The 12,475-nt window shown below is 41.9% G+C and overlaps 1 protein-coding gene across 6 annotated transcripts in view; it reads left to right on the plus strand.

Moving 5' to 3' along the window:
• The window catches only part of GLI3 (GLI family zinc finger 3), a 289,124-nt gene that overhangs the window by 156,278 nt on the left and 120,371 nt on the right, over nt 1–12,475 (plus strand). For all 6 annotated transcript variants that reach the window (XM_073678216.1, XM_073678219.1, XM_073678220.1 and 3 more), the window contains one exon: nt 3,601–3,706. In XM_073678216.1, the coding sequence (XP_073534317.1) occupies nt 3,601–3,706 (106 nt within the window). The remainder of the gene's footprint in view (nt 1–3,600; nt 3,707–12,475) is intronic.

Here is a 12,475-nt window from a genome sequence, read left to right on the forward strand (position 1 = left end):
AGGGAACCTGAGGCCAAAGGTTGCCCCACAGAAGGCCCGAGGGAGCTGGACCTAGGCGGATCACTGGTGGGGACGGCTGAAGGAAGGACAGAGGGAGAGCTCAGGGCCACGCTCCGGACTTGTTTGGGGGTTGGCCGGATCCAGGACCTGGTGGACGCAGCACGGCTCGGGAGGTCACTTGGAGCTAGAGTGACCAGGAACATCTGCAGTAAGTAAAGACCCTTAACTGCACTACCCGAGTCTGTCATCATTACCGGCTGCACTGCACCACCACAACCCCCATCCTCTGCGCCTGTCCCCTCTGAGGCTATACCCCTCCCGTTGGGGGTTATCCCACCAGGCTGCGCACCCACCATCAGCCTCAGCGGACCCTGCAGCAGCGGCGGCCACAGTGACCGCATCACAACGGGTGGCGTAGTCGACAAAACGAACTTTAATAACATCAGTAAAGACTGCCACATAACACTTAGCTTGACGCCCTGGGCACGGGACCGGGTCACAGCCGCTCGGAGACTACAACCCCCATCTGATCCGGTGCCGGGTATTCCCCTCAAAAAGGAATATGTCCCAGGGGGTGCGTCACATACACATGTCAGAACTTTCCCTTGGACTCAATGAGTCCGTGGAAACCATCGGATTGCACTCAGATGACATCTGAGTGCAGTCCTATTTTCATAGACTGACAGAAATGGAGAAGATTGAGAATTTTTTTTTACATTTTCTCTTCATCCGAGGGACTTGGATCACACTATGAGAAGACCCAGTGTACAGTTTGATCAGAGTGTGATTTGCATAATCGGCCCGATTCTCTCGGATGAAAGAATACACGCTCGTCTACACTTGCCTTAAAGCGAACCGGTCAGCACCATTTTTTTAATGTAAAGACATGGCTGTAATGATGCTGTAATACTGATTACATTGAGACCTTTGGTTAAGAAACCTGCTTTGTGGTTCTTCTGTAATCACCAATTGAAGTTTTCTGCTAATTAGATTTTGGTGCACAGGGGCCGGACTGTATACTGGGTCTTCTCCTCCCTGTCTGTGATTCCCCAACCCCTCCACCTGCCTCCAGTCTATGAAACATAGGAGGCAGGTCATTCACAGAGCGGAGGCAGGTGGAGAGGCCGGGGAATCACATAGGCAGAGAGGCCGGGGAATCACATAGGCAGAGAGGCCGGGGAATCACATAGGCGGAGAGGCCGTGGAATCACATAGGCGGAGAGGCCGGGGAATCACATAGGCGGAGAGGCCGGGGAAACACATAGGTGGAGAGGCCGGGGAATCACATAGGCGGAGAGGCCGGGAAATCACATAGGCGGAGAGGCCGGGAAATCACATAGGCGGAGAGGCCGGGGAATCACATAGGCGGAGAGGCCGGGGAATCACATAGGCGGAGAGGCCGGGGAATCACATAGGCGGAGAGGCCGGGAAATCACATAGGCGGAGAGGCCGGGGAATCACATAGGCGGAGAGGCCGGGGAATCACATAGGCGGAGAGGCCGGGGAATCACATAGGCGGAGAGGCTGGGGAATCACATAGGCGGAGAGGCCGGGGAATCACATAGGCGGAGAGGCCGGGGAATCACATAGGCGGAGAGGCCGGGGAATCACATAGGCGGAGAGGCCGGGAAATCACATAGGCGGAGAGGCCGGGGAATCACATAGGCGGAGAGGCCGGGGAATCACATAGGCGGAGAGGCCGGGGAAACACATAGGTGGAGAGGCCGGGGAATCACATAGGCGGAGAGGCCGGGAAATCACATAGGCGGAGAGGCCGGGAAATCACATAGGCGGAGAGGCCGGGGAATCACATAGGCGGAGAGGCCGGGGAATCACATAGGCGGAGAGGCCGGGGAATCACATAGGCGGAGAGGCCGGGAAATCACATAGGCGGAGAGGCCGGGGAATCACATAGGCGGAGAGGCCGGGGAATCACATAGGCGGAGAGGCCGGGGAATCACATAGGCGGAGAGGCTGGGGAATCACATAGGCGGAGAGGCCGGGGAATCACATAGGCGGAGAGGCCGGGGAATCACATAGGCGGAGAGGCCGGGGAATCACATAGGCGGAGAGGCCGGGAAATCACATAGGCGGAGAGGCCGGGGAATCACATAGGCGGAGAGGCCGGGGAATCACATAGGCGGAGAGGCCGGGGAATCACAGACTGGGAGGAGAAGACCCTGTGCACAGTCCGGCCCCTGTGAACCAAAATCTAATTAGCAGAAAACTTGAAATGGTGATTACAGAAGAACCACAAAGTGTATTTCTTCACCAGTAGGTATCATTTTAATCACTGTTACCGCTCTATTATCTTTACTTTACATTACAAAATTGTACTGACAGGTTCTCTTTAAAAACACTGATTAACCATCCATGCTCTATCTGCCTGCGGGCAGCCGACATGTTCGAGACCGCTGTCGATCCACGCCCACAGCAGCATGACTGACATCCCAGTACATGCAACGAGCAGGTAGGAGGAGGAGAAGCAGCCATCATACAAATGAACACATATAGCGTTTATGGATGATATAGACATAACAAAGGCCTCTTTCAGATGTCCAGGATTTTTCACACACACAAACAATGATCCTGAGTGTCATCGGTGTTTTTGATCTGATTCTCATCAGTGTTTGGTCAGTGCGTCAGTTTTACCTTCAGTATTTCACCCGTGATTTTCACTTATGAAAAAAAAATTGTAAAGCTTCTCCTATTCATTGAAAGTTAGTCACTGAGAGCACCAGCGTGCTATCCGTAGGCTGTCCATTAGTCACAGACTTCTTTGGTCGCTTTTCATACATGATGCTGATAGAAATGAGGATGTGTCTTTGATTTTTTTTGCTGGCGCACGGTCCACAAGAAAAGCATTTACCTGTGAATAGCACCATAGACTATAAAAAGTACATGTTCCGTCTATGAATACCATGGATAGAACACGTAACTGAAAAAAGTATGTCTGAACAAGGCCTTACTCTGTGATCATCAGCGGCGCAGAGAGCATTGGTAGAAAGGTAAACAGAGATGAGGGAGGGGATGTACGGTGGGGTAGCACTTTGGAGGCCTTTTTGGTGACAGAAATAAGTTTGTATTGTACTTTGCAGCACATGCGCAACCAGTGCAATGATTGGCTCAGAGAGAAGCAATCAGTGTAGCTGCTGGACAGAAATATGAGCCTCTCTGCAGCATTCAGAATGGATTGGCGAGGGGAGAGAATAGTGAGGGAAAGACAGATTAGTAGTGAGTTGCAGGGTAACTGAGCATTGCTTTTCACCCAGATTGCAGCTGATGTGGGGTTTTGTAGCAGTTAGATGCCCTGTATTCATATTATCAGAGGAACATATCTGGCTCCTACAATTGGGTAACTTTTACATCTTGATATTCCATCCTTATAGTAAACTTTTTCATACTCCCTATTTATTGTAGTAAAAGCCTAGTAGGGTGGTACTGCGACCCTTGCTATTACAATGGCTAGAAGAAAACGTTTCCATGTAGAAGCATACAAGGAATTTTTTTTGCACATTCAAGGTCTGTCATTATATTTGTCTTTTAATCACATTATTATTTGATTATAACATAGCTGATGTGATGTTTTCTTCTTTATAGATCCTCCTCATCTGTTCCCTGCTTTTCACCCCCCTGTACCAATTGATGCGAGACATCATGAAGGACGTTATCACTATGAACCTTCTCCTATTCCCCCACTACACGTGTAAGTACATTCACAGAGACATATATGACAATGTTACAATGTATATTTTAATGAGTATTCTTCAGATGACAGGCAGTCTTCAGATGACCAACTTCTGTACCCGTGATCACTTCCATTCTGGTAAAGGCTGTTGTTCCAATATAAGCATTTGTGTTACTTACAGGCATCAGCAGATACAGTCTTACAATCTAACAGATCACTAGGACCCCATTGCACTTGACTCTCTTATCAGTAATTTCAATTAAAAAATATATATATTTTTTATAAATCTAAAAAATATGTCTTCAGTCTTGACATCTAATCTATACTTAGGGCACCAAGGTGTCTTAGTGGTCAGTGCTGCTGTCTGGCAGCATTGGGGTCCCATGGGCAACATCTGTATGGAATTTCCATATTCTCCCCCATGTTGGCATGGGATTCCTCCCACACTTCAAAGAAATATGGTTTGAAAATACAGATTATGAGCCCCACTGGGGACCATGATGACAATCTGCAGACTTTCAAGTAAAAACAGACTTGAAGAAGTTTATATATTTTGCTCACTTATATAGCACTTTACAGACATTATCATCACTGTCCCCATTGGGGCTCACAATCTTGATTCCCTATCAGTATGTCTTTGGAGTCTGAGCGGAAACCAGAGAACCCGGAGGAAACCTCAAGTAAACACGGGGAGAACATACAAACTCCTTGCAGATGTTGTCCTTGGTGGGAGTGGAATCCAGGACCTCAGTGCTGCAAAAAACAGTGCTAACCACTGAGCCACCGTGCTGCCAAGCTGACCAACACATCAAAAATAACCCATTAAGTCAGCTATTGCTTACATATAAGGAATAAGAGCGACTTTCTGTAGCAGACTCCTCTCTGCAGCATCTCTTCCCCACGGTCCTTATATTCTATATAAAATCATGTGAGTGGGCTGCTCTGAAGACTGGCAAAGGGCCAAGGACTACTTGTATCCTAATGGAGCTTATAGACAGAATTTGCTCAGTTATGACATCCTCTAAATGTAAATATGTATTGATTATTCTTCAACCTATTTTACAAGGAGTCAGTAAAAGTTGTGCATCTATTGACATCAACAGTCATTTCCCCCAGTCATTCCTTCCTTACACATGGCTAGCAGGCTCCGGGGATTTGTTCTTGTTGTTGTATTCCATCATTGCAGCCTTTACTCACTCTGTAATTATGTCTGCGAAGAAGATGAATGAGGTTCTTTCTAAACAAGTCCTCCTCTGTGAGTAGAATTAATTGATATTAACACTCCTAACTACCGCTGAAGTACACATCTAACGATGTTTGCTCTAGTCTCGCCATCACCCAATAGCAGAGTAAATTTGCCAGAAGGAAAGTAATAGATCTGTGTTATCATTTCCTTTTTATTGTGTTCTCCACACTGTGTGTAGTGTATAATAACTGGAAAGCTATTGTATGTGGAGGCGAGCGGAACACAGTGACCATTTATATAAATTGTCTTGTAAACCTGTGAAAAATTTAATTGATATCTGATAACTGATACATGATAACTGATGTTGAGAATAGAAAAATGTAATTTAAAATCTTAATAAATGAAGAGACTGATGTATTTAAAGGGCTTGTCCACATCTTGGACAACCCCTTCTCGATCTGAATGTTTGGTGGCGATAAAATAAATACACTTATGCTCACCTCCCGTGCCGGCGCCGTTCCAGCGGTGTTGGCACTTGCGTTAACGGGACTCACGTGTGATTGTTATGACACATGAGTTCTGCAACCAATCAGTGCTGGCGTCACTGTCTCCACCTTCAGAAATAGTGAACATTAACAAAAAGACCGGGCTGCTTCTGCTCTCTGACTTCTTCTTGATATTCGATTTGCCCGAAGGTGAAGACATTGACGCCAGCACTGATTGGTCACAGAGCTCACGTGTCTTAACAACCGCACGAGGGAATGTGAGTGCCGACACCGCTGGAACGGCGCTGGCACGGGAGGTCAGTATTAGTGTATTTATTTTATTGGTGTCAAACATTCAGATCGAGAAGGGGATGTCCTAATAATGGACAACCCCTTTAAGCTCTTATATACTTTAGTAGTATACATTTAAATGGAACCTGTCTCATTACTTAATGCCGCCAAAACCACGGGCCGCATAAATCAAAGACTAGCTCCCTCATTAGGAATATTTATGTAGTTTCATAGAAAAACAACTGCTCCTACATCATGCTGCTCTCAGAGTGGTTAGCAAAAACCTAGTGGCCGATTACATTCCCTTTAGTAGCCGCTATAAAACTGTAAATCTAACGTGTTTTTTAATACTTCCAGCATGCAAGGATCTTATTGGACAATAGTTGAAATATGAATTTTACTGCATATCTTGTACAACTATGAACTAGGAGCCTGTTGGCGCAGAACTTTCCTAGTCGAATAAAGGTTGATTTGAGTATTGTGAAGAATGGCGATTTCTCATTTGTTTTTCATTATTAAATTCTCCCTGCATGATGCGGCTGTGCTCCAACCGCTGCTCTTAGACTACCAAGCACGTATTAAGACTTCATCACAAAAGAGTAGATTAAATTAAAATCTCATAACATGAAATATGCTCCATATTAACTGGATGACAACTCATTTGCTTCTGAATGTGCAGGGAAATCACAAATTAACCTGCCTTTGTTTTCCAGCCTTAGCAGTTGAATAGTCTGATAATTTCAATTATATAGTTGATAATAAGCCCTAATCCATAGAAATGTAGAATGTGACATAAAAATAAAAGGGACGAGAGATTATTTTTGTAGCGCAGTTTGCTTTGGAATGCCAATGACAGAGATGGCTCATACTGCCTGACTCCAGCCTGTAATGAACCATGCTTTATGCTTTACGATTGCACATATATGCATGGTACTGGCAGGTACTGATACTAGCTGAATATGGGGGGTCTGCAATACCAAGACAGGTTATTACACTTGGGGTTATTTACTGTGGAAAAAAGAAGGCTTAGGGGTGATCTTATTACTATGTACAAGTATATGAGGGGACAGTACAAAGACCTTTCTACTGATCTTTTTACTCTGAGGCCAGAGACGGGGACAAGGGGGCATCTTCTATGTCTGGAGGAAAGAAGGATTAATCATAATCACAGACGGGGATTCTTTACTGTAAGAGCAGTGAGACTATGGAACTCTCTGCCGCATGATGTTGTAATGAGTGATTCACTACTAACATTTAAGAAGGGCATGGATGCCTTTCTTGAAAAGTATAATATTACAGGTTATATATACTAGATTCCTTGATAGGGCGGTGATCCAGGGAACTAGTCTTATTGTCGTATGGAGTCGGGAAGGAATTTCCCCAATGTGGAGCTTGGTGTTTGCCACATGGGTTTTTTTTTTGCCTTCCTCTGGATCAACATGTTAGGCTATGGGTTGGACTAGATGGACTTAAGGCCCCGTCACACTAAGCGAGATCGCTAGCGAGATCGCTGCTGAGTCACAAGTTTTGTGACGCAACAGCGACCTCAGTAGCGATCTCGTTACATTTGACACTTAGCAGCGACCAGGCCCCTGCTGTGAGATCGCTGGTCGTGTCAGAATGGTCTGGACATTTCTTTGATCGTTGAGGTTCCGCTGGGTAGCATGCACCGGTGTGTTTGACACCTTACCAACGACCTTGTTGATGACTCAGACACAGAAACACATAGGCGTGCATCGTTACACAGATCGTTACGGGTCGCCGCATCGTTGCTGCGTCGTTGGGAAGATCTGACTGTTTGACATCTCCCCAGCGACCACATAGTGACGCAGCAACGATTCCTGACAGGTCGTATCGTTGTCGGGATCGCTGTAGCGTCGCTTAGTGTGACAGGGTCTTTAGTCTTCCTTCAACCTTAAAAACTATGTTGCTTTGTTACTATGGTGTTAAAGTGCATAGTAATATGTTGGTGACCGATCATCTGCTGAACCTCACACTTTTTCTTCCGGTTTGGCTGTTACAGCTCTTGTGACTGTCTGAAATGTTCAGTGGCGCTGACCAAAGGACAAGCAATCTTTCTAGGAACGCTCTTTTCAAGATGTTTTATTGCAAATTTTAAATTTCCCTAAATTTACTTGGCATTGATGTTTTCAGTCTTGAAGTAAAGTTCAAATTAAAAAAAGTGTAATCTTTATATAAAAAGAATGTCACCACGCAATGACTGTTCATACCAAGCACAACAATGTGTAAAAGTTTCTTTAGTGTCCTAACTCTTGTTTGCCAGATATTGTTTTTTTTCTTCAAATATTTTAATGAGAGACTCGAGGAACCCTGGACTTGGCCAAGTAGGTCAGTGCACCTTCCCACCACTTTTTTCATCTATGTCCCGCTCTTCCTTTATTGACAGGTTTGAATAGGATCATGGAATCTTCGTTGCCAATAAAGTTCCCCCATTTCCAATCTCCTGGTTACCTTGTCTCCCTTGGACTCAGTAGTGCCCGGAAACACTGCGTCTTTCGATTGTTATTTCCTATTGATTGACAGCTTTGGCTTTCCAGGCGCCAGAGGAAGGGTGCACAGAACTCCTCTGCCATGCCAATGATGCACCGATCCCCTGATTAGCAGATTTGAGCAATGAACAATATCTGTCAAACACAGGACCGGATTTAGACTCTAAAGGTTGCGATTCTTATTAGGGCTATTTCTTGTACAAGACGCTGTGCTTGCTTTGAACAGTAAGTTTGGGCTGACAAACGTCCTTTAAAAGGGCGGCCTCAACAGAACATCCTTTTCTCAAAAGTAAGGCTGTGTTCACACATCTTGGTTTTTCAGCGTTTTTTGATGCGATTTTTTATGCAAATTTTCAGCTGTGTTTTACAGTACAAGCAAAGTCTATGAGATTCCAGAAATCTCATGCACACATCTTGTTTTTTTTCGTTCAGGATTTTGTGCTTTGCATGTTTTGTTTTTTTTTACAAAATAGAGCATGTCACTTCTTTCAGCGTTTTTTCAGCGTTTTTTTCACCCATTGGAAGTAATGGGTGGTGGAAAAAACGCTGAAAAAACGCACCAAAAATGCAGGTGTCAGTTTTTTCAGAGTTTTTTATTTCAAAACCAGAATGATGTTTTTTTTTTTCACTGAACTTTATGTACTTTAAACTTTAAAGAAACTAAAGGACAGTGAAAAGAAAACGCAGCAAAAACACACCAAAAACAAGCAAAAAAGCAAGAAAAATCCTAAACAAACCTCCTGGCAAGAGATCAGGTTTTGCCGCTGGAAAAAGCAAAAACGCAATGTGTGAACATAGCCTTAGACAACACAATAAAAACAACCAATAAAGTCATTTACTGCTTGCAGCTGCCATATACACAGCTATGTAATGCATGGTTTTGCCAAATCAGCCACTTTTCCCCTTTGCAGCAGCTTTACCCCACTATCTTTATGTTTTGCTGGAAACTGATCCAGAGCTCGCCCACCATGACTACTTGTACCCTAATAGAGTATATAGACAGAGTTTGGTAGGTTAGAACATTCTCTAAATGTAAATACGTATTGATTATTCATCAATTTATTCATTTTATAATTCTAGAAACCTTTATGGTTTTATAAGGAGTCAGTACAAGATATGCATCCATTGACATTAACAAATTGCCTCTTCAGAGAGGAAGAGGACTTAAACTGTAGTGCCACCCAATCCTAAAATCACAATCAGCCCTGGACGATTTGAATATTTAATTTCCCAGAAGAGCATTGCAAGACTTATAAGCCTCCTCACCCTGGCATGCCAGGCTATGCATGTTACTCTCCACAAGTGGAAACATTATCCCTTACATTAACATTAGCATAATTTTTTTTTGGCAAAAGATCTTTCGTACAACTATTGGACAAAAAACTCTTAACAGCGGACTTGTTCCATACGATGATAGTGTGCCATCGGTCAGCTAAAAGGATTATATGTTTTTCTATATCACCGAAGAAATAATCATTTTCATTGATTTTTGTCAATGTTTATGGGCACCATAAGTTTTAATTAAATAGATTATTTCCTTTAGACAATGACTTATTCTTAGATGGCCGACGAGCTGTCTGAGTGGGGAAAATCAGCAGGTGTCCAATTCCCCTATAGCACCACTGTAGGGTACATAAAGCATTAATAGCCCTACAGCAATCTCTGGGGTGTCTGGGTACATGCACGAGACACTATTTGTAGCCGGTCCGGCTGATACTTGAGCATTGTAGAATAGCGCCCTCTTCTAATAAATGACATAACCTCAAGGAATATCCGTGTCTGGAATCTTGAATTTCAGAGTCCCCCAAAAAAACAGTTGTTGAACAAAACCTGACTTTAAATCTACTGAATTATTGAATCTGATAAAACCACCTGCCATATTGTATATTTTAAGGACAATAATTAATTTGTGAAAAACTGCTGAAATTGTTCTGAGATGTCTAATTAATCATAAGAAATGCAGAATGCAAACTCTTGATATAATGTACATTGGGGGTTTTGCTCCGAACGCCTTGTAAAAAAAAAGTCTGTGTTCTTTGTGCAGCAGTCAGCAGTATTAGAAATGAACTCATGTATTCACAAGCAGTGAACCTGAAGCAGGCGGCTTCTATAGACGGCTGTCAGACCTGTTGCAATGGCCGATGATGCACTGAACTGTAACAAAGTTTTCCCCAGCACAAAGCTGCCTCTCATGATCAGTCCAGTCTCTAAATGACAAGCATTCATACTATATTCATACTGTACTTTATATCATATTATATCCTACTTTACCTCCAACTATGCTTTATATGTAGCCATACTATATTGTACTTCATACTGAATTCATTACATGTACTTTATTCATTACTAAATTCTAGTCATCTTACATTCTACTTTATGCTGTAAACATTCAGTACTTAAAGGGAATCCGTCAGCAGGTTTTTGCTATTTAATTAGCAGCATAAGGTAGGGACAGAGAGCCTGATTCCAGGGATTTGTCACTTATTAGGCTGTGTGCTGTAGTTGCAATACAAACATACTTTATTTATTCTGTACTTTATTCTAGATTCAAAATTTACTGTTCTTCATACTGTATTCATTCTGAAATAAATTCTGTAGTCATACTTTACTAGATTTCTTCCTGCATTTATACTTTGTTTTGCCATACTGTATACATGCCGTACTACATTCTATACTGTAGTTCATTCTATAGTCATACTTTACTATACTTCATACTGTATTCATTCTGTACTTTATTCTATATTCACACTTTAATGTTCTTCATACTGTATTTATACTTTACGTCATGCTGTACTTTATTCTAAATTCGCACTTTACTTTATACTATATTCATTCTATACTTTATTCTGTATTCACACTTTACTGTAACTCATACTGTATTCATTCTGTACTCCATTCAATATTTCACACTTTACTATTCTTCATACTGTATTAATTCAGTACTACATTCTGTATTCATACTTTACTGTATTTCATACTGTATTTATACTTTACATCATACTGTATTCATACTGTACATCATTTTATACTCATACTTTACTATATTTCATACTGTATTTATACTTTACATCATACTGTATTCATACTGTACATTTTTCTAAATTCACACCTTACTTTACACTGTATTCATTCAGTACTTCATTCTATACTCACACTTTCCTATACTTAATACTGTATTAATTCTGTACGTTATATTGTATTCATACTGTGCCTCATTCTATATTCACACTACTGTACTTGATACTGCATTCATTCTGTACTTCATTTTATATTCACACTTTACTGAATTTCATACTGAATGTAAACTTTACATAATACTGGATTCTTACTGTACTTCATTTTATAGTCATGCTTTACTAGACTTCATCCTGTATTTATAATTTCCGCCGTACTGTATTCATACGGTACATCATTTTATTTTTATACTTTGTAAAGCTGGAGAAAAATGGAGGTAAATCAGCGCTGCCAAATGTATAAGATGCAGTAGGAGACCGTGGAGATGTAAATGCGGTTTTAAATTATAATTAAACTGATTATTGTGGTTTGTCCTGAGGAAGAAGCAAGTGTGCTTCAAAACGCGTTGATAAATAAAAAAACGCATTTACATCTCCGCGGTCTCCTATTGCATCTTATACTTTTGGCAGCGCTGATTTACCTTCACCTTTCTCCAGTTTTACATGGTATACCGATTTGTGGATCTGCAGCAGCCAAGTTCTCCAAGCTAACATACGTAAGTTGTGACTTCCACAACCTTTGCAGGTGAGCATTTTCTCTGCCTCTGTTTCTTATTTTACCCCAGATAAGACCCCATTGTGCTCATTATCTTTATCATTATTATACTTTACTATACTTCATACTTTATTATGACTTTATGTCATACTGTATTCATACAGACTTCATTTTATATTAATACTTTACTACACTTACGTCATACTGTTTTTATACTTTATTTCATAATGTATTTCATATTTTTTTCATACTTAATCATACTGCACTCAGATTAGGTTGTATATCTAGATGCACCCAATCACTGGATTATATACGAGTAGCTTCTGTTTTATGATATTATTAGAATAGCCTTAAATATAGAACAGAATATACCGCTGCTGTTCACCAACTTTTTGGGGAATTTTCTGCTGAGGAATATAACTGTTGCTTATGCTTACCGAAAAACTTAAGTTTGCATCTGGACTTGTGAAAGTGGCTCCTAAGGTTTGCAGTTTTTTTTCATGCCTTCATTATTTAATTTTAATCTTTTTAGAGAAAGGTCTGGATTTTTTTCTCGATTGATACATGAAAGTAAAAGTGTTGGAAG

This window comes from Phyllobates terribilis, unplaced genomic scaffold (assembly GCF_046119375.1).
Source record: "Phyllobates terribilis strain yellow unplaced genomic scaffold, ASM4611937v1 Scaffold_4__5_contigs__length_816908805, whole genome shotgun sequence".
NCBI classification, from domain to species: domain Eukaryota; kingdom Metazoa; phylum Chordata; class Amphibia; order Anura; family Dendrobatidae; genus Phyllobates; species Phyllobates terribilis.